The sequence below is a fragment of the Sciurus carolinensis genome, chromosome 11, assembly GCF_902686445.1.
Source record: "Sciurus carolinensis chromosome 11, mSciCar1.2, whole genome shotgun sequence".
In the NCBI taxonomy this organism is placed as follows: domain Eukaryota; kingdom Metazoa; phylum Chordata; class Mammalia; order Rodentia; family Sciuridae; genus Sciurus; species Sciurus carolinensis.
In genome coordinates this window covers 66,521,083-66,542,365 of record NC_062223.1, presented here as the reverse complement: position 1 = coordinate 66,542,365, position 21,283 = coordinate 66,521,083, and the positions used below count along the sequence as shown (strand labels likewise).

At 33.0% G+C, this 21,283-nt stretch overlaps 1 protein-coding gene and 1 non-coding gene across 3 annotated transcripts in view; both read right to left on the bottom strand.

Moving 5' to 3' along the window:
- Sbf2 (SET binding factor 2) overlaps positions 1 to 21,283 on the bottom strand; it is a 456,025-nt gene that overhangs the window by 246,413 nt on the left and 188,329 nt on the right. For both annotated transcript variants that reach the window (XM_047516120.1, XM_047516121.1), the window contains exon 3: positions 12,535 to 12,672. In XM_047516120.1, coding sequence (XP_047372076.1) covers positions 12,535 to 12,672 — 138 coding nt within the window. The remainder of the gene's footprint in view (positions 1 to 12,534; positions 12,673 to 21,283) is intronic.
- Positions 8,392 to 8,464, bottom strand: Trnas-uga (transfer RNA serine (anticodon UGA)). The gene has a single exon. It is a non-coding gene; the product is annotated as a tRNA-Ser (tRNA).

The following is a 21,283-nucleotide window of genomic DNA, read 5'->3' as shown; positions in this document are numbered from 1 at the left end:
TAAGCAAGAGCTTAAGCAATTTAGTGAGACCCTGTCTCAAAATTTAAAAATGAAAAATAAAAACATAAAATGGCTAGGGATGTGGCTTGGTGATAAAGTGCCTCTGGGTTCAATCCCTAGTACAAACAAACAATCACAGCAGCAACAGAACATTCTAGTGGGGCACACTCAATGAAAAGACAAGTACACAAACAAAATAATTTGTTTGTGTATCTTATATGAAGATGAAAAAGAAGAAAAGAGAGGTGGGAGAGAAATAATGAAGCTCGGAAGATCAGAGAATCTCTCCGAGGTGATGATGGAAATAATATCTGGAAAAAAAAACCAAAGCAGCTAGTCAGACATTCAGATGGATAAACAGGCAAATGCAAAAAGCCCATACGAGGAAAGAGCACGTTATAGTTTAAGAAACAGAAAAGTAGTCCGATGTATGAAATCTAGGTAGCTAGGGGGAAAACTATAGCAGAAGTAGTTGGAGTGGTACACAGAGATCAGATTATTTAGGGCCTTGAGACCAAAGTAAGGTGTTTGGGTGCCCCCCCACCCCCACCTAAATATCATGGGAATCTGTTGAACAATTTTAAGAAAGCAGGGTGATCTCAATTTTGCCTTTAAAAGATTGACTTTGATGCTAAATGGAGAACGGCTTGTAAGGAGGCAAAAGCAGAAATAGCCTGGTTAGAAGTCTATCTGGTAGTTTAGGCTAGATATGTGGTACAGTACTAACAGGGAGGGACAGAGAGGAAAAAGATGACTGAGAAATTGTTTTGGAAGTAGAGTTGACATAATTTTCTCATGGCTAGAATGACAGAATTTTCTCATTAAAGAAAGCAAGGATAAGGAATAACTCTAAGTTTTTAACACCTGAATCAATAGTAATGCCATTTATTGAGACTAGGAAAACTAGATAAGTAACATTAGGAAAGGGGATGGAAGTAGAAAATAGGGAGTAACCAAGAGGCAATGTATATCTTGCATATGTTAACAGTTCCAAAAACTATGAGCTGTATTCCTTTCTTAACCAGTGCTTTTTCTATTACATAAAAATAGGAGGGGCTGGGGCTATGGCTCATTGGTTGAGCCCTTTCATTGAATGTGCAAGGCACTGGGTTGGATCCTCAGCACCACATAAAAATAAATAAAGAAAAATATTGTGTAAAAAAAAAATAGGATAGCAAGTTGAAATTGTATAGAAATAATGACTGAAAAACATTTTAAAGGTAATCATAAATATACTGGCATGATAACTTATCAATATATAAACAGAATTTTTAAAAGGATCACCTATATAGAAATGTGTATGTAAATTTGAATGAAATGTGTTTATCCTTTGAACATGAAAGGAAAAAGGTCTGAAAAGTTTTACTTCAGGCCCAATCCCTTTGGGTCATGGAATTATAGTTGATATGTACCACATAAAATATATATGCATCCAGGGAAAAATAATTTTCTAAAATATTTACATTTGCATTATTTAATAATAAAAGATTAAAGTTTTTAAAAAGTAAATAGTAATATATTATTATGTGTTAATTTACTGAACTTTACTACATGGTTGACCACAGAGTGGGTGTCACAGAAGGAAAGGGTGCAGCCCCTTCTCTCAGGAAATTTAGTCTTGCTTAAATGATAAGAGCAACACAGGTGAAATAACAGCTTTGGTGCACAATGATATTGCAACAATTGGAATTTATAGTTAAAATGTCAGAGAAACTCTGAGAAGGGCATTCAGTGAGGCCCACAGCATTAAATTGGAACTTAAAAAATCAATCAGAACAGTCTGAAGTAGGGACAAAGTAAAAAAGAGAAATTCAACAGTTAGGGAAGTCAGAGGTCAAGTTTAAAAAAAAACAGTATGCTTTGTACTGTGACTGGCTTGAATTGCAATATATACTTACCAGTTCTTACAGTTTTACTAATTTTAGTCATTATGTGCCTTTTAAAAATATGAATCTAAACTCTAAATTTTTATGCAACACAAATCGAACTAAAAGTCCTTGCCTATTTTGACATTATTAGTTGATGAAACAGATTAATTTGCAACAGATTTTATAACATCAGAAAGATATACTATGGTAATTTATTGATACTTTTAATTTTTGGCATCTTTAATTTCAATAATTCTTACTGATACTTTCTTTAAAACATCTTTTACTCTGATTAATATCTAATACAGTTAGAATTAATGAATTAATCATCATAAACTGGGAATACTATCATTGGAACTGAGAAATGTTTCTGCTCATTTATTCCCAAAACAATCAACTCATATTCCGACTATTAAATTACTTTATTTGACTTTACTTATAAAATTAAGAACATTTAGGACTGACTTTAAAATGTAAAAATTATGAGAAATACTATTAAGCTAATCTTTGTATTTCAAGGAAAGGAGATGAGTGTAAACTTTTGCAATAGATAGGGAAACCAAATAAACTTCATGTTTATTCTTTAACAAGGTTAATCATCTTAAAATTTGGTTCTCATAAATTTAAGAATATAAATTTTTGTGAACCACCATAGTCAATGAACTCTTTTAAAGTTTCTTTTTGCTACTTGATAAAATTAGTAAAAAAAAATAATAAATAAAACCTGAAATAATTTTTCTAAAACATTACATTAATATTGTTTGATAAGCTGTAAGATCTTAAAAAGATTCACCAGATTTTTGATTAGATAAAATATACTTCCTTGGAATTCCTGATGGAGAAATTTATAATAAACTGGTCACAAAGACCAAGATTTCAGTTTTACTTTAATGAGGAATACAGGCCAAAATCTTGTTTAATGACCAGGTAACATGACATAGTCAAAAAAATTTTTTTTTATTGTAAACAAACAGGATACTTTCGATTTCTGTACATGGAGTAAAGGCATACCATTTGTGTAATCATAAATTTACACATGGCAATGTTGTTTGATTCATTCTGCCATTTTTCCCCCTTACCCCCCACCCCACCCACCCCTCTTTTCCCTCTATACAGTCCTTCCTTCCTCCATTCTTGCCCCCCTCCCTAACCCTAACCCTAACCCTAACGCTAACACCTCCCACCCCCCATTATATGTCATCATCCACTTACCAGCGAGATCATTCATCCTTTGGTTTTTTGAGATTGGCTAATCTCACTTAGCATGATATTCTCCAATTTCATCCATTTGCCTGCAAATGCCATAATTTTATCATTCTTTATGGCTAAGTAATATTCCATTGTATATATATATACCACAGTTTCTTTATCCATTCATCAATTGAAGGACATCTAGGTTGGTTCCACAATCTGGCTATTGTGAACTGAGCAGCTATGAACATTGATGTGGCTGTATCTCTGTAGTATGCTGATTGTAAGTCCTTTGGGTATAGGCCAAGGAGTGGGATAGCTGGGTCAAATGGTGTTTCCATTCCAAGCTTTCTGAGGAATCTCCATACTGCTTTCCAGAGTGGTTGCACTAATTTGCAACCCTACCAGCAATGTATGAGTGTATCTTTTTCCCCACATCCTCGCCAACACCTATTGTTGCTTGTATGCTTGATAATAGCCATTCTAATTGGGGTGAGATGGAATCTTAGGGTAGTTTTGATTTGCATTTCCCTTATTACTAGAGATGTTGAACATTTTTTCATATATCTGTTGATTGCTTGTACATCTTCTTCTGTGAAGTGTCTGTTCATTTCCTTAGCCCATTTGTTGATTGGATTATTTGTATTCTTGGTGTAGAGTTTTTTGAGTTCTTTATAGATTCTGGAAATTAGCGCTCTATCTGTAGTATGAGTGGCAAAGATTTTCTCCCACTCTGTAGGCTCTCTCTTCACATTGCTGATAGTTTCCTTTGCTGAGAGAAAGCTTTTTAGTTTGAATCTATCCCAGTTGTTGATTCTTGCTTTTATTTCTTGTGCTGTGAGAGTTCTGTTGAGGAAGTCTGGTCCTAAGCCGACATGTTGAAGATTTGGACCTACTTTTTCTTCTATAAGATGCAAGGTCTCTGGTCTGATTCCGAGGTCCTTGATCCATTTTGAGTTGAGTTTTGTGCAGGGTGAGAGATCTGGGTTTAGTTTCATTCTGTTGCATATCGTTATCCAATTTTCCTAGCACCATTTGTGGAAGATGCTATCTTTTCTCCATTGCATATTTTTGGCACCTTTGTCTACTATGAGAAAATTGTATTTATTTGGGTTTATGTCCATGTCCTCTATTCTGTACCATTGATCTACCTGTCTATTTTGGTACCATACCATGCCGTTTTGTTACTATTGCTTTGTAGTAGAGTTGAAGATCTGGTATTGCGATACCCACTGCTTCGCTCTTTCTGCTGATAATTACTTTAGCTATTCTGGGTTTCTTATTCTTCCATATGAATTTCATAATTGCTTGCTTTATTTCTGTAAGGTACATCATTGGGATTTTAATTGGAATTGCATTAAATCTGTATAGCACTTTTGATAGTATGGCCATTTTACCAATATTAATTCTGCCTATCCAAGAACATGGAAGATCTTTCCATCTTCTAAGGTTTTCTTTAATTTCTTTCTTTAGTGTTCTGTAGTTCTCATTGTAGAGGTCTTTCACCTCTTTTGTGAGATTGATTCCCAAGTATTTTATTTTTTAAATATTTCATGAAGAAATCAAACATTTAGTTATAAACAAATATCATGCAATAAATTCCACAAAGTACATTCATCTTAAAATGCATACCTTATTCAGTAGATGACTTGTCTATCTACTATGAAGACCATTAAAACCAGATATAATTTATTTAAAATGAGATATAATTAATATGACAGAATAATAAAAAAATACAGTAGAAGGTATTTTAAACTTGTCATTTTATAAATTAGCAACCATGCCCAAAAAGATGAAATAACTTTCTAAGATTACACAGCTTGTTTAAGGTACAACTGGCATTAGAAATTGAGTCTTCTCATTTAAATTACTTCTCTTTCTACACACACACACACACACACACACACACACAAGAAATAAGGTATTAGTTCAAAGAAGATGATGAAGAGAAAAATCTCTTAAGTCAAACTGTCAAAAAAAAGGACTTGACTTTTTCCCTTTATATTCAAATGTAATAATCTTTGTGTTTAAAAAATAGTAATAACAACATACAGTTCTTACTTCAACCTTCCCAAGTCTGAATGTAATATTAATTCAGAGATAGTTCTTTCCTACAAAACATATCTGTGAGGAGGACCAAGGAGATAGTCAACATCCTGTTCACTGTCCAATCCAATTTTTAAAAGGGATTGAGGACTAAGCATAATCTTCACCATTTGTACTGTAAGGAAAATCCCATGTGGATATTTGCATGTATTGTAAATTATCAAACAAAAATTATAGAATAAATTCAGCATACACAAGTCTACTGATTTTTTTCTGTCTTAATCATGTTACTAACATTAGTTTTTCCTAAACCCTGTTTGGTGAATAAGGTCTAAGAATTAGGTCTAATGCCTAGAATGTAATCAAGTAAAATATTGATTATATTATCAGAAAACTCAACTCCTATACTTAACTATTCCTAATTTTTAGTTCCATAAGGTAGATTATTGTTGACTAAATCTGTTGAGGGAACCAAAAAAAATTTTTTTAAGAGATACTGATCACAATGTTATTTATAATACTGGCAAATGGGAAACAATTGCCTATTAGGAGCCTGATTAAATATATGCATATGATGGATTAGGGCATAGTCATTTTAGTTTTTTAAAAATTCTTATCTTTTGAAGAAAATAGTCAAATTAATTTTCTTTTCTCTTACTTTTCTCCTCATACTCTTGTAAATTTTCTATAATGAGCACAGTTAACTTTGATAAAGGGTGTGGTACTAGGTTGTACTTCAGATATATCTATTAAATGTTTTGTATGGGATTCTTTCTAGGGTTCCAAGTTTTCCCATTTAATGATTAGTTTAGAAATCCATTTTTATTCCTTCAGTTTCCAGTTAATTCCTTAAGCATTTGGAATTATTGTATAGTATTACCAACATTTCAATTTGTTTTGTTTTTTTTCAAATAGCTCACTGTTTAATACTTGTTGAAATGTAGCTTCCATTATAGGATACTGATTTCCCATACACACTAGAGTGTTTCTCAACTACCTTTTCTCTTTCCATAATTGTTCTTATTCTTGAATCAATAACACACTGACATACTTTTTCTGTATACTATATGTTTTAGTATTTGGTTTTCAGAGAGAGACACAGTCAAGTTCTTTGACTTACTAAACTGAATGTCCCTGGGTAAATTTTTTAGTCATATCTATAAAATAGGAACCTATCAGATGATGTTCTTTTGAGAATAAAATAACATACATGTGAATTAAATAAAATAGAATAAAATTGTTATAAAACTTTTAGCATAGTATTCAGAATAGGTTAAGTCTTTCATTTATCATAAGCTCTAAAATCTCTTTTCCTATCCATAGTTTTTGCCTGGATTGTCCTTTTTCTTTCCCCTTTTCTAAGTAATTAGCTCTTATGTTTTAAATGTCTACTCAATCTTTTGCCCAGCATTCAATTATTATCTATTTCACTGAATATACTTAGCATATGGTACTTTGGGATATTTTTGTTCTTTAGTTTTGATTTTGTCTCCTGAGCTAGAATTCAAGCCCACTAAGATAAGAAAGCATATCTTATGCCTTCTATGTCTCTTCCCCCTTTATTCTTCCTCTTACCTCCCCACGATACCCTCATTCATCCTCCACTTCCTTTAATGACAATTTGCTGATATATCAGATGTCTTTCCTGAGAATTGCATAATTACCATTGATTCAAACATAGTTATAGAAACACATTAAAGAACTTTTAAAAAGATACAAAAATTTAAGTCTATTGTATATTTTATCTAAGCCATTAAAGCCCATACCAAATCTATCATTATTGACTACTATTTTAAAAATCTAGTATCACATTCCCTAGTTAAATAATTTTAGAGATATGTTATCAAAAGTTTGATGCCACAGTTTGCTTATGATTACTGACAGTATTACTGTATCTTGGAAAAGTTAACAGAGCCAACATTTTTAAAGTTGCACAATTATTCTTTGGATGGTGTACATCCCTAAGTTCCTTCTCTTTCAGCTTCCAAACAATGTGTCATAGTATATGTGGTATGAAGTAATTCACACCAAGAATTAAAAGATCTATTTTGAACTGATGATATGATCCAAAAATAAAAGAAAAGCACATTTTTTAAAAAGAACATAGCTAAATAGTTCATGCCAAAAATGAGAACAACCTTGCTGATGACCTAGAAAGGAATATCTTCTGGGTTTTTATTTATTTTTCCAAATTCTACTTCATTGCTTGTACCCTCAATTGGGCCAAACTCGAAAGACATTAATTTTCTGTTTCCAACATAGAAAAGCAGTTTTACAATTCTGACTGGTACCTACGCAGAAGCCAAAATTCTCACAACTTACTTAAATTTTTAGAATCTTGGAAAAACTTCTATGAACCAAACTTAAAACTTTTGTAAGTTGAAGGTAAAATTAAATTACAATGTTTATTCATTAAAATGACAAGTAGGAAAATAATGTATCTCAAAAGAAAAATAATTTTTTTAAACACTCATTCAAAATATACAAGAACTCAGATCTTGGTTTCCACTATCAATCCATATTCAAAGGAGCCAAGGCTCCTTGAAGAAATGAATGATTTCAAGACTAAAGCTGGAAATGAATAAGATGAGTCTATTCAGCTTGTGAGGACAGAAAGTTAAAAAAGGAGATGGGGCCTTACTGAAAAACATACAGGGGGCTGGAGATATAGCTCAGTTGGTAGCAAAGACCCTAGGTTCAATCCCCAGCACTGCCAAAAAAAAAAAAAAAAAAGGAACCACCCTAGCTTGAGAGGTACCCACTATTCAATACAGGATAATATGTACATGATAACTATTAAGGACAATTAATGAATTATACATTACTGAAGAAAAGAAAAGAAAAAAGCATAACAATTGGATTTCATAAGTTTATGACTCAGACAAGCAGGAAGAATTCTTGCTTATATTAAAATGTCAACTGCTGACTGATAAAAGTAGAGTGTGAAGTTGGAAAAATATTCTGCAACCATCATACAAAACTGGAATAGTCAAGAATCATCAGTAAATGCTAAATCTAGAAAGTATATGTGATGAGTAACAGGATATTTGCACAGTCCTTCAATGTCTTCCTATAGATTGCTTATTAGCTGCAAGTAGGAAAAGAAAAAAGAAAAGCAACTATACAGTGGAGAAAACTAACAATCACTTGACCAGGTTACCAGAATTAACATCATTAGTGAAGGACAGATAGATACACAGTGTGCACTTCCAAATATGTACCCTTAGAAAGATGCCCACAGAAGGAACACTTGTGTAGTTTTTTTTTTTTTTTTTTTTTTTTTTTTTTGTGGTGCTGGGAATTGAACCCAGGGCCTTGTGCTTTCAAGGCAAGCACTCTACCAACTGAGCTATATCCCAGCCTGTATTCTAACTATTGAATCACAACCTGAATCTAATGAGAGGCATCAGAAAATACTAAATAAAAAAAACATTTTATTAAAAAGGGGGGTGGGAATTATATTATTTGAAAATGTCATAAAACAAAGAGTCTGAGCAATTATTCCAGGTGAAAAGAGACAAAGAGAAATGATAATTAAAGCAATAGTAACAAAAACGGCATGGTATTGGTACCAAAATAGAAAGGTGGATCAATGGTACAGAATAGAGGACACGGACACAAACCCAAATAAATACAATTTTCTCATACTAGACAAAGGGGCCAAAAATATGCAATGGAGAAAAGATAGCCTCTTCAACAAATGGTGCTGGGAGAATTGGAAATCCATATGCAACAGAATGAAACTAAACCCATATCTCTCACCATGCACAAAACTAAACTCAAAATGGATTAAGGATCTCGGAATCAGACCAGAGACCTTGCATCTTATAGAAGAAAAAGTAGGTCCAGAGCTTCAACATGTCGGCTTAGGACCAGACTTCCTCAACAGGACTCCCATAGCACAAGAAATAAAAGCAAGAATCAATAACTGGGATAGATTCAAACTAAAAAGCTTTCTCTCAGCAAAGGAAACTATCAGCAATGCAAAGAAAGAGCCTACAGAGTGGGAGAAAATCTTTGCCAATCATACTTCAGATAGAGCGCTAATCTCCAGAATCTATAAAGAACTCAAAAAACTCTACACCAAGAATGTAAATAATCCAATTGACAAATGGGCTAAGGAAATGAATAGACACTTCACAGAAGAAGATGTACAAGCAATCAACAAACATATGGAAAAATGTTCAACATCTCTAGTAATAAGAGAAATGCAAATCAAAACCACCCTAAGATTCCATCTCACCCCAATTAGAATGGCAATTATCAAGAATACAACCAACAACAGGTGTTGGCGAGGATGTGGGGAGAAAGGTACACTCTTACATTGCTGGTGGGGCTGCAAATTAGTGCAGCCACTCTGGAAAGCAGTGTGGAGATTCCTTAGAAAACTTGGAATGGAAACACCATTTGACCCAGCTATCCCACTCCTTGGCCTATACCCAAAGGACTTAAAATCAGCATATTACAGAGATACAGCCACATCAATGTTCATAGCTGCTCAGTTCACAATAGCCAGATTGTGGAACCAACCTAGATGTCCTTCAATTGATGAATGGATAAAGAAAATGTGGTATATATATACAATGGAATATTACTCAGCCATAAAGAATGATAAAATTATGGCATTTGCAGGCAAATGGATGAAACTGGAGAATATCATGCTAAGTGAGATAAGCCAATCTCAAAAAACCAAAGGAAGAATGATATCGCTAATAAGTGGATGATGACACATAATGGGGGTGGGAAGGGTTAGTGTTGGGGTTGGAGTTGGGTTTAGGGAGAGGGGCAGGAATGGAGGAAGGAAGGACTGTATAGATGGAGGGGAGGGGTGGGAGGGGAGGGGGGAAGGGAAAAAATGGCAGAATGAATCAAACAACATTACCCTATGTAAATTTATGATTACACAAATGGTATGCCTTTACGCCATGTACAGACAGAGAAACAACATGTATCCCATTTGTTTACAATAAAAAGAAAAAAAAAAAAAAGAAATGATAATTAAATGCAAGGTATATAAGACATATTGGACTTGTTCTGGAAAAAAAAAATAGAGGAGGGGACTATATAGAACATTTTGAGGTCAGGCATAGTAGTTCATGACTACAATCCTAGTTACTCCGAGACTGAAGTAAGCAGATCACTTGGACCCAAGAGTTTGAGGCCAGAATTGGCAATATAGCAAGACCCAGCCTCAAAGGAAAAAAAAAAAAAATCAGGTCAAATGACAAAAATGGAATATATATAGTAGATTAAAGTATTATATCAATGTTAAATTTCCTGAGATTCATAACTGTACTGTTTATGTTCCTTCAAAATACATATCAAAGAATTTAGGATTAAGGGATATGGTGCATGTAACTTTCTCTCAAATCATTTAGAAAAAAAAATGTGTGTGTGTTTGTATGGGGAAGAGAGAACAAAAGAAAAAGAGAGGGAAGGAGGGAGAAGAAAGGGAAGGAAAATGGAGAAACATCTCAACAAATCAATGGAACAAAAAATTAACAGTAGGAAAATATGGGTAAATGATATTTGAATGTTTACACAATTCTTGCTACTTTTCTGTTTCTAAATAAAAAGTTTGGAAAATGCCCGAGAATTTCTAAAACTTCATTACAAATACCTGTGATAATGTCTTTATGTATTTCTGTTGGTTTATTTGGAAGGAAGAAGAGTGGACAGTAAGCCAGTATGCAACTTTATTAATTTATGGTACAATGCTTAAAAAGTTACATAGAAAAAAAAATGCATTATTTTATTTTAGGAGGGAGAACCTAAATAATCACAGTTAGTTTTGTTAGACAATCCTGGCTAGTTATAAAGAATAGGGAAATAAAAAATGCTGCATTTTCAAAATTAACTTAAACTCTAAACATCAGCACAGTAATGAAAAGTCACCCAATAGAGTGGCACATAGGCTAGAGAACACTAACTTTTTAGACTGAATTGGACAAAACAGGAATTTGATCAGCTATTTATCTAAACAAAAGGACAGAAGAAATGACAATCAGACTTGTAAATTTTCCATTCCATTGACAAAAAAAAAATACTTAATTTCAAACAGAAACAATATGCTAATAGTTGTTAAATATTTCATCAAGTATTAGATTGATTTCATAATAAAACCCCTTCAGATTATGATATAGTTTCCCACAAAGATCAGACATATAGAATATGCTGATAATGCAGATAATGCACATTTTGTTCTATGTAACTTTTTAACATTTCACTGTAAATACATAAACTTGCATACTGGTTTTAATACATAAGTCTAATGAACTTGGATAATGTAAACCTGTGTAATGATAGGAGACCTATCTCTTCTTGTATTGAAAAATCAGATTTCTGCATCCAGAAAATTCAGTTCTTAGAGTTTTAATAAACATAATTGAAACTACCAATGCTCCTTTGGGAGGCCATTTCAGAAAACAAGTCAATCTTTCCACAGTGGTGATCTTTATTCATCTCCATATAGCAGAATAAAGTAAATTTGCTCACCCAGCATCACCAAATCCCTTTAATTTCCTTCTTGTATAACACAGCATGGAAAGCAAACCAAACAATTATAAAAGACCCTATGTTCTTCTGACTCACTATCCCACCTCCACCAAGGAAACAACCATTTTAGACTAATAAGCAGAAGTCAGCAGTGAGACAGTGACTGCACACTGAAGAAGCAATTTTCAGGGGAAAGTATGGTGACAGTTACACAGTTTAATACCCAGCACCATGAGAGTCAGGTTGAAAAACATGGAAAGAGTGTGGTTTCTATGAGAACAGCACCAAGTGAACCATTTCTCATATCCAGAAATTGGTTATCTACTCGTCCCTCATCCCTGAAACTCAATCACTGAAATGCCATAAGTTGCCCTATACTCTGTCATAAATCTTTTCTTCTTAAATTAGGGAAAGTATATCTAGTTAAAAGTTAAAATCAAATCTCAAACAATACTCTGAAAGAGAAAGTTATTTTAGATTTCTATAATTGTAGCCTCTGAATATTGACTAATCATGTTGCTAATACTACCACTAGAATGAGTTAACATTTACTTGGGTGCTACAACAACAATGTCAAGCATTGTGATAAATGACTCATAAAAATTTGGATTAAATATTCTTATGTTCTATGAAAGATCCCCTGGGTGAACTAGAAGGGAAAAATCACAAGTTCACCACGAGAGAAAACTACTCTTAATAAAAATAAGTTATTCTTAGAAATATTCAGATTATGGTAAATATTTTTATGAGATAATTAAACTATTAAAAAACTTTATCTTGTTGCTCTCCTACTCAATATTAAATGCAAAAACATAAGAAGTGCCTCATGATTTTTAAAGTAGCCCATAAAACTTAAACTTGCAGTTTTATCAAAAACAAATGTTGCAAATATGTTGTCCCTGTGACTGCACTTTGGCTAGAAAAGATTTTGTACCTGGAGATTGATCTCTGCCTCATAGAAGGTTAGGCATGAGCAGTAATGTCGATCTGAGTCAATGTCTGTTAGGACCACCACAAAGAACGTTGGTTGTTTCCTCTCTCTGGACAGCTGCCATCCTCCAGGCTGACAAAACTAAATGGAACAGGGGGAAAAAATGTCACATTATGAAGTATAATGAAAATTTATTCCTTAATATCCAAGAAATGTTGAAAGTTTCCTCTATCTTCAAAAATGCCTGCCTAATGTGGCATGTCATTTCAGCCAACATAAAAAAATTTCATGTACAGATTCATAATGTAGAAAACTTTAACAAATGTGCATGTATACTTTATGAAGACATCTAGATTTTCCATAGATGGCACTCTGAGATGCCATATCTCAGACCAAGGTTGGCAAATGTACAAATAGTACCAGAAATAAGGACTTTCTGCCAAATATGAGAACAAATCATGGAATAAGTTGGAGAGAAAGTACAAAGTATGAAAGGAAGGGATGGGGAATAGAATAGTAAAGAGCAGAATCTGACATTACTTCCTATGTTCACGTATGAATACACCACTGGTGAAACTCCACATTATGTACCACTACAAGAATGGGATCCTAATTAGAATAAGTTATATTCCATGTATGTAAAATATATCAAAATATACTCTATTGTCATTTATAACAAAAAAGTACCACAAAAAAGTTAAACAAATGGAAAGATACTACAGGTTCATGAATAGAAAGACTCAATATTGATAAATTTCAATTCTTCCCACTTTAATTTGTAAATTCAATGCAAGCCCAATAAAAATCCCAGTAAGTTATTTTGTATATTATCAAAAACCTGATTCTAAAGTTTATAAGAGGCAAAAACCCAGGATAGCCAATACAATATTGAAGAAAAAGAAGCTCAAAAGACTGATACTACCCAACTTTAGGACTTACCCTAAAGCTTCAGTAATTAAACCAGTATGTCATTAATTTAAAAAAAAAAAGGCAAAGAGATCAATGAAAAGATTAGAGAGCCAAGAAATACACTCACATAAGTGATCTTTGATAGAGGAGAAAAAGAAACACAATGGAAAAACGATAATGTTTTTAATAAATGGTGATGAAAAAATTGAATATCAGCATGAAAAAATCTAGAAATAAACTTTGCACATTTCACAAAAAAATAACTAAAATGGATCACATGTATAGTGTAAACTATGTAACTCCTAGAAGATACTATAAGAGGAAAAACAAACTTAGATGAACTATTATTCAGCAATAAAAAAATGAGTTGTTGAGCCAAGAAAGACATGGAAGAATGTATGTTTATTGTTTATATGATAATGGGGATCAAACTCAGACTTGTGCATGCTGGGCAAGAGCTCTTCCACTGAGCTACTACATCTCCAGTCCATACATAAATGAACATTACTAAGTAAAATAAGCCAGTCTGAAAGTTACAAATTGATTGTCATGTATGTGACACTCTCAAAAAGGCAACAATAAGGAGATAATTTTAAAAACCAATGGTTGTCAGGGGATGAGAGGGGAGAGTGGAGGGATTAACAGGTGGAACACAGAGGATTTTTAGGGGAGTTGGAATATAGTTTAGTGACAGAGTGCTTGCCTAGCACACGCAAGGCCCTCAAGTTCACCCTCAGAACCAAAACCAAAACATAACAAGGAAACAGAACTTTCAGGGCAGTGAAACTCTTCTGTATGATACTATAATGGTGAATATATGTCATTATATCTTTGTCAAAATGTACAGAATGTACAATAGGAAAAATGCACTCTAATGTACACAATGGACTTAAGGTGATAATGATGCATCAGTGTAGGTTTATCGATTGTAATAGATACACCACTCAGGTGTAGTAAAACAGTGGGAGAGGCTGCTTCTAGAAAGGGTCTGAGGGAAGAGGGTGTATAAGAACTCTGAACTTTCACATCAATTTTGCCATGAATCTAAAACTGCTCTTTTTTAAAACCCTATTATTTATTTATTATTTATTATTTGCTTTAGAATTTGAAGGAAAAAAGATACCTTGATTAGCAGTATTACTCATGAATGATGTAACAGAAATAGTTTACCGATACAGCAGCCCTCTGTGTCAGATTACCTCCTTTTTGTCAGATTACCTCCTTTCTGCTTAATAACTATATAATCTTGAGCAATTTACTTAACCTCTAAATGCTTCAGTTTCCTTATCTATAAAGGTAGAATATTAATGTATATTCTACAATATTCTTGAGAACAGGGCCTGGCACATCCTTTAGTGTCTATAAATACTAATTATTATGATTATTACCCACCTCAACTCACCCCAGTTTCTAATGCCACCTCTTTGACTCTTTCCCCTCTGTATACACTTTTTGAAAACCCACCCTTCCTCTCACCACCTCATTGCCCCTGTCTCAGTCCAGAGACATCAGAAAAGTATTATCTAGATGATTTCCTACATTTGGAGTCATATTCAGTTTCTTTACAGAATGAAAAATCCTACCAGAGGAATTCCTTTAAGCAGACACCATGAAGTATACATGAAGAAATGGCATGTAAGGCTTAAAGATACCTTAAACACCAAATTAATGAAAACATTTCTACTGAATCTTTATTTGTAGGTAGTAATTCATTTAACAAATATTTATTGGGCACTTAAATATTTATTTCACAAAGTCTTCTATGAAACTTCCCAGTTTTTCTAGCTCCCTCCGAACCAAAGAATTTAGGCAGTTCCTGTACGGTGTTCCAAAACCATTTTTATTATAAATAACAATAATAATAGTAACCTGTTCTCCCCTATATTTCGCTAGACCTTCTCTAATCTACTAATCTGATACAGAGAAGTTCCCATCATTGTCTTCATGAATTTATTTCTCTCTCTAGAATCTATATATACTAAATTCTGTATCATTACACCTCAGGCTTGTAAACTACTGCAAGCCCTTTACATTCCAGTATAGCAGTTCTCTAGGTGTGATAAACAGAATCGCAGAAGTTCCTGAGGTCAAAACTATTTTCATACTACTACTAAGATGCTCATTGCTTCTTTTACCCTGTTGACATTTACATTGGTTGGGCAAAAGAAACAATAGGTAAAATTTCTGTATTTTAACAAACTCTAAGCAGTGGCACCAAACTGGACTGGTAGTTACTGTATTCTTCATAGCTGCACATTTGCAATTAAAAAAATAATAAACTCAGTTTCAGTTAAGAAAGCCCTTGAGGAAGCAATTAAAATTTAAATTTCATCTTAACACACATGACCACAACTTCTTCAATGTTTCAAATAGTAAGTACATACAAAGCACTTATGCTACATGTGGAAATAGTTGTCTAGAAAAAAAATTATGCAATGGTTTACACTGTGAACTGAATTAGATTTTTTTTCAAGGAACATCATTTTTCTCTTGAAAGTTTCTGACAAAATATGCTTATACAGACATGTATTTGGCAGACATTTTCTCAAAACAAATCAACTAGGCCTGTAATTTCAAGATAAAGATCTGCTGCCAGTATCTGGCACAAATAACAAATATTTGTTACCAATGATAAAACTTGAGCTTTCAAACATCACATGAGCCTGAAAACTTTGCAGTATTTTAAAATTTTTCTGATAAAAATAATGGCAATATTAAGTAATGTAATATTTTAAATATCATTTAATGATGTGTCAATATCTGGAAGATAACTCATTGAACTCATATTTGCCAAATGATCAATGCATGGTATTATAAAATTATGCATGGATTTAAAATCTATTCAAAGTATAAGGTAGACCAATAGATTTTAGTGTAACATAATATGAAAGTTCACTGATGTAGTTACAGATTCCACCTTCCAACTAACTTTTAAAACACTATTTGTTCCATGTTAGCACAGTATTTAAAGAAGAATATCCTTAATTATCTAAAAAGGTTATGAAATACTCTTACATTCTCTGATTACCTATTTGTGAGATCTGATTTTCTTCATATACTTTAACAAAAAAAAAAAGAAAATAATATATCACAAGAGCAGAATCAGGTATGAGACTCCAGATACCTCTGATTACATCAAATATAAAAGATATTTACAAAAATACTTTACTTTTTTTTTTCTAATTAGTTATACTTGACAGCAGAATGCGTTATAACACATCATACACAAATGGAGTATAACTTCTCATTTATCTGGTTGTACATGATGTAGAGTTACAAAGGTCATGTAATCATATGTGCACATAAGGTAATAAAGTCATATTTATTCTACTATCATTCCTATCCTCATATCCTCCTCCCCTTGTTTCATTTCCCTATGTCTAGTCCAAAATACCTCTATTCTTCCCTACAACATTATGAATTAGCATTCTGCATATCAGAGAAAACATTTGGCCTTTGGTTCTTTAGGATTGGCTTATTTCACTTAGCATGATATTCTCTAGTTCCATCCATTTACAGGCAAATGCCATAATTTCATTTTCCTTAAGACCGAATAATATTCAATGGTGTATATATACCACAGTTTCTTTATCCATTCATCTGTTGAAGGGCATCTAGGTTGGTTCCATAGTTTAGCTATTGTGAATTGAACTGCTATAAACATTGATGCTGATTTTAAATCTTTTGGGTATAAACCTAGGAGCGGGATGACTGGTCAAATGATGGTTCCATTCCAAGTTTTCTGAAGAATCTCCACACTGCTTTCCAGAGTGGTTGCACTGATTTGCAGTCCCACCAGCAATGTATGAGTGTATCTTTTTCTCCACATCCTTCCCAACATTTATTGTTGCTGGTATTCTTGATGATTGCCATTCTAACTGGAATGAGATGGAATCTCAGTGTAGTTTTGATTTGCATTTCTCTAATTGCTAGAGATATTGAATATTTTTCATATATTTGTTGATAAATTATTTACAAAAATATTTTTAAAGTCACTCTTTTGCCCTTTTTTGCTTTGGAAAATATAGCTAGTTTCATAAATAGCACATTTATGTTAACATGTAATTTTTTTAATGAATAAATTTATTTTTTAAAATTTAGGGCAAATTTTAATGTATAAGCAGATAAAACCATATAAACAAAACTCACTGGTAGTCCTTAGTGATCTATGAGCATATAAAAGGTACTGAGGCTAAAAAGTGCATTAATTGCCTTTTTAAAAATTTTCTTTTGTACTAGGGATTCAACCTAGGGGTGCTTAAACACTGAGCAACATCCCCAACCCATTTTTTTATTTTTTAAAATTTTGAGATAGAGTCTCCCCAATTTGCTTAGGACCTCAGTAAGTTGCTGGGGTTGGCCTTGAACTTGTGATCTCCCTGCCTCTGCCTCCTGAGTCCCTGGGATTACAGGTGTGTGCCACCATGCCCAGTTGCAAACTGCTCTTTTAGTGAGAATGAGAACTAACATGTAACTAACCTAGGCTTAAACAACATTTATGTGTAGCAGAAAGTTATAATCCTGTTAAAGAACCAGGAAGTTTTATCAGGTTACAACATACCCAGAAATGTCTTTTAAAATTTTTTTACTTTCAATGAACTTCTTTCCTAAATCAGGCGTATCATTTTCTCTCTATCAATCTGTGTGTGTGTGTGTGTGTGTGTGTGTGTGTGTGTGTGTGTGTTTGATGGTGTAGTGATGTTACTAGAGACTGAACCTAGGGGAACTCTATGATGGAACTATATTTCCAGCCCTTTTTTAAAAATTTCGAGACAGGGTCTTATTAAGTTGTCAAGGCTGGCCTTGAACTTGTGATCCTCCTGCTGTAGCCTCCCAAGTCACTGGGAAGGTATATGATTTTCTAAAGTTAAGTACGGAACCAGGAATGAGGTATCTGAGCTTGGTTATAAAACAATATGATACAGCTTGCAGTAACATTTCTACTACTACCACTTACTTATTCAACAAACTGCATCTCTGATACAAAGTAAATCAGTTCTGTGAATTAATAGCAAAAAATCCCATTCTCATAGACATTTGTCATTCATGATCATTAACTGATCATTGAGCTTAGTAAATGGTTCTAAAAGCTATATACTAAAGAATTATGATTGCATTATTTTCACGAAATGAAACTACAGGTTCTCAAGAATCTGTTTTCTAAATAGGTTTCTAAATCTCTATATTTTAGTTCTAATTCTATCAAATATATTTGACATCTCAAACTGAAGCTACCTACCACAGAGAAGAGTTCGTAAGGAACAAAATAACTTTTTATAAGCAAATAGATATATTAATTAGATGAACAATAGGATATTTTGTCACTTAAAACTAGAAAAAGCAACTAGTAATATGCCCACTTTTCTCAATGCTTTGAATATACAGAGAATATATGAAAAATTTACCTGAACAATTAAAACCATCCATAGCATTAGTGACTATATTAAATGATCTCTTGATGGTGACATTGTAGAAGGATCTTTAGATAATAGTCACCTTTAATATTTTCCAAGATATTTATCCATATCACAAATTATAGCTTACTAATCCATGTTTTATCACATAACTTTTAAACTAAAAAATTAAATGTGCCCCTAAAAAAGGCTTATAAAAATTTCTTCTTCTAGTAGAAAATAAGAAACATATAATACCCAGAAGAAGAATGCAAGAGTTTAGGTAATAAAAGCTCCTTAGTTATATAAACAGTTTCATTTCCCTGTTTATATTATAACAGGAATTCTGTGATTAAAAAAAAAAAGTACTGACCTTAAAACTTTTGGAAAATTTCAAGGATCACTTTCCAAATTCAATAAGTTCTTCATAGATCAGTATAATGTGACCACAATTAAGAGAGTAATGGTAATGGTAATTCATGGTTGGCCTGGACAGATTTTTTTTTTATGAAATTTTCACAAAAATACCCGTTAAGAGAGTTACCTAGACACTGGTTACAGATGCATCCCTTATTTAACACATAAAATGACAACTATATAAAAGAATTATCTTACACTATGCACTTAAAAGTATCATTAGAGTCATACTTTATAGGAATTATTGCATTTTGTACTCTCAAATGAATGACTTTAATATATAATATTCAGAAAATAAACAAAAGTTCACACAACTGAATTTACAGAAATATTTTTTCAAACCATGAAAAGAACTGTTCCTAATCTGCTATCTGCTTCTCAAATTCACTCTATCATACATATGATTAAGCAATAATAGAATTTAGGTATTAGGATATGATGCTACTGTTTAATGAGAAGAATACCCATAGGACTGGATTTGAAATGTAATAATGCTAGATGCTTCAGTCATGTCAATTCTTAACTAAAAATGTTTTTTAAAAAAAGTCTTAGTTGTAGGTGGACACACTATCTTTATTTTTATGTGATGCTGAGGATTGAATCCCAGTGCCTCAATGTGCTAGGCAAGTGCTCTACCACTAAGCCACAAGCCCAGCCTACTAAAAATGTTTTGAAGAAGTAATATACAATGAGGGAGTGGACGCTACAATTCCTGAACCTGGCTGGAATCACATTTCTGACAGGAATCTGAGAGAATGTTTAGACAGCTGGGAACAGAGTAGTCACTAAAAGACAGTAAGCAAAATGATAAGCATTAAACAAACAGGATAAAATCAGGATTTTGCTCTCCCCAGTGTCTTTATTGGCAAATGGGAAAAAATGCTATCCCAGGTGCAGAACCCCAAATGTTTAGAATTCATTGTTATAATTAATAAATTTACATTTTGCTCTCTTTTCTTCAAGTCATGAGAAAATACATCTGTTTGAAAAGCCATTATCAATGGATGTACCATGAAAGCTGAGGAGTACTGTTGCTTTCATGCATCCACAATTGTATATGCGACAATTTATGTTTTTGACAACTCCCTTCTACCTTCACCTCATCATTTCACACAGATCATGCATAAAAATTTTACAACTTATCTGGGAATAGCCAAGAGGAGCATTCCTTTTCAGGGTGTTTAGTTTTCTTTAAGACTGGTATACTTGGCAAGTGGTACCTCAAGGTTACAGGTTAGAATTGCTAGGCGGCTGGACTCCACACCTTAATGCGCTACAAACACCAACTTTAGTTGTTCACTTGTTTACTTAATTGCTCAAGTATATGGATCAGGCCACTTATCTACAAACAAAAGATGAGTGCAAATGTAAAAAGATCTCATATTTTAAAACATTTTATATAAAATCATATCTTACAAGACTCATTTCACAAACAATGAAATCAGGGTTATGTGATGTTAAGTTCACGTACCCAGCAGGTGACACTGACAAGACTAAAATCCAACTGCATCTTTAGGAACCAGTTATTTCATTGCTGACTTATCATTATAAATCATCTTATGAATATTATTTTATCTTCATATAAATTCATGGCAGAAAAAATTTAAATAACATGAACTGAATTTTATAACATGATGCATTTCCTTGCAACAAGATGGTACGCATATGTACATGTATATGGTGCTTTTTGTTTTTTCATGGTACTGAGGATGAAACCCAGGGCCTTGAGCATGCTAGGTAAGTGCTCTTCCTTTGAGCCACATCACCAGCTCTGCATATTTTTTACATAAAAGGAGGAAAATCATATATACATTTATGAATCCTTTTTCTGCACTTTCTGTAACATCTAGAATTTTCCATCAATTTACACGCATCTAATAAAAAATTTATTTATTTATTTATTTATTTATTTATTAAGGTTCATGAAGGTACTAAAGATTGAACCCAGTGCCTTGTACATGCTAGGCAAGCACTCTACACAAGCCATTTTTATTTTTCATTTCAAGACAGGGTCCCCCTAAGTTGCCCAGGTT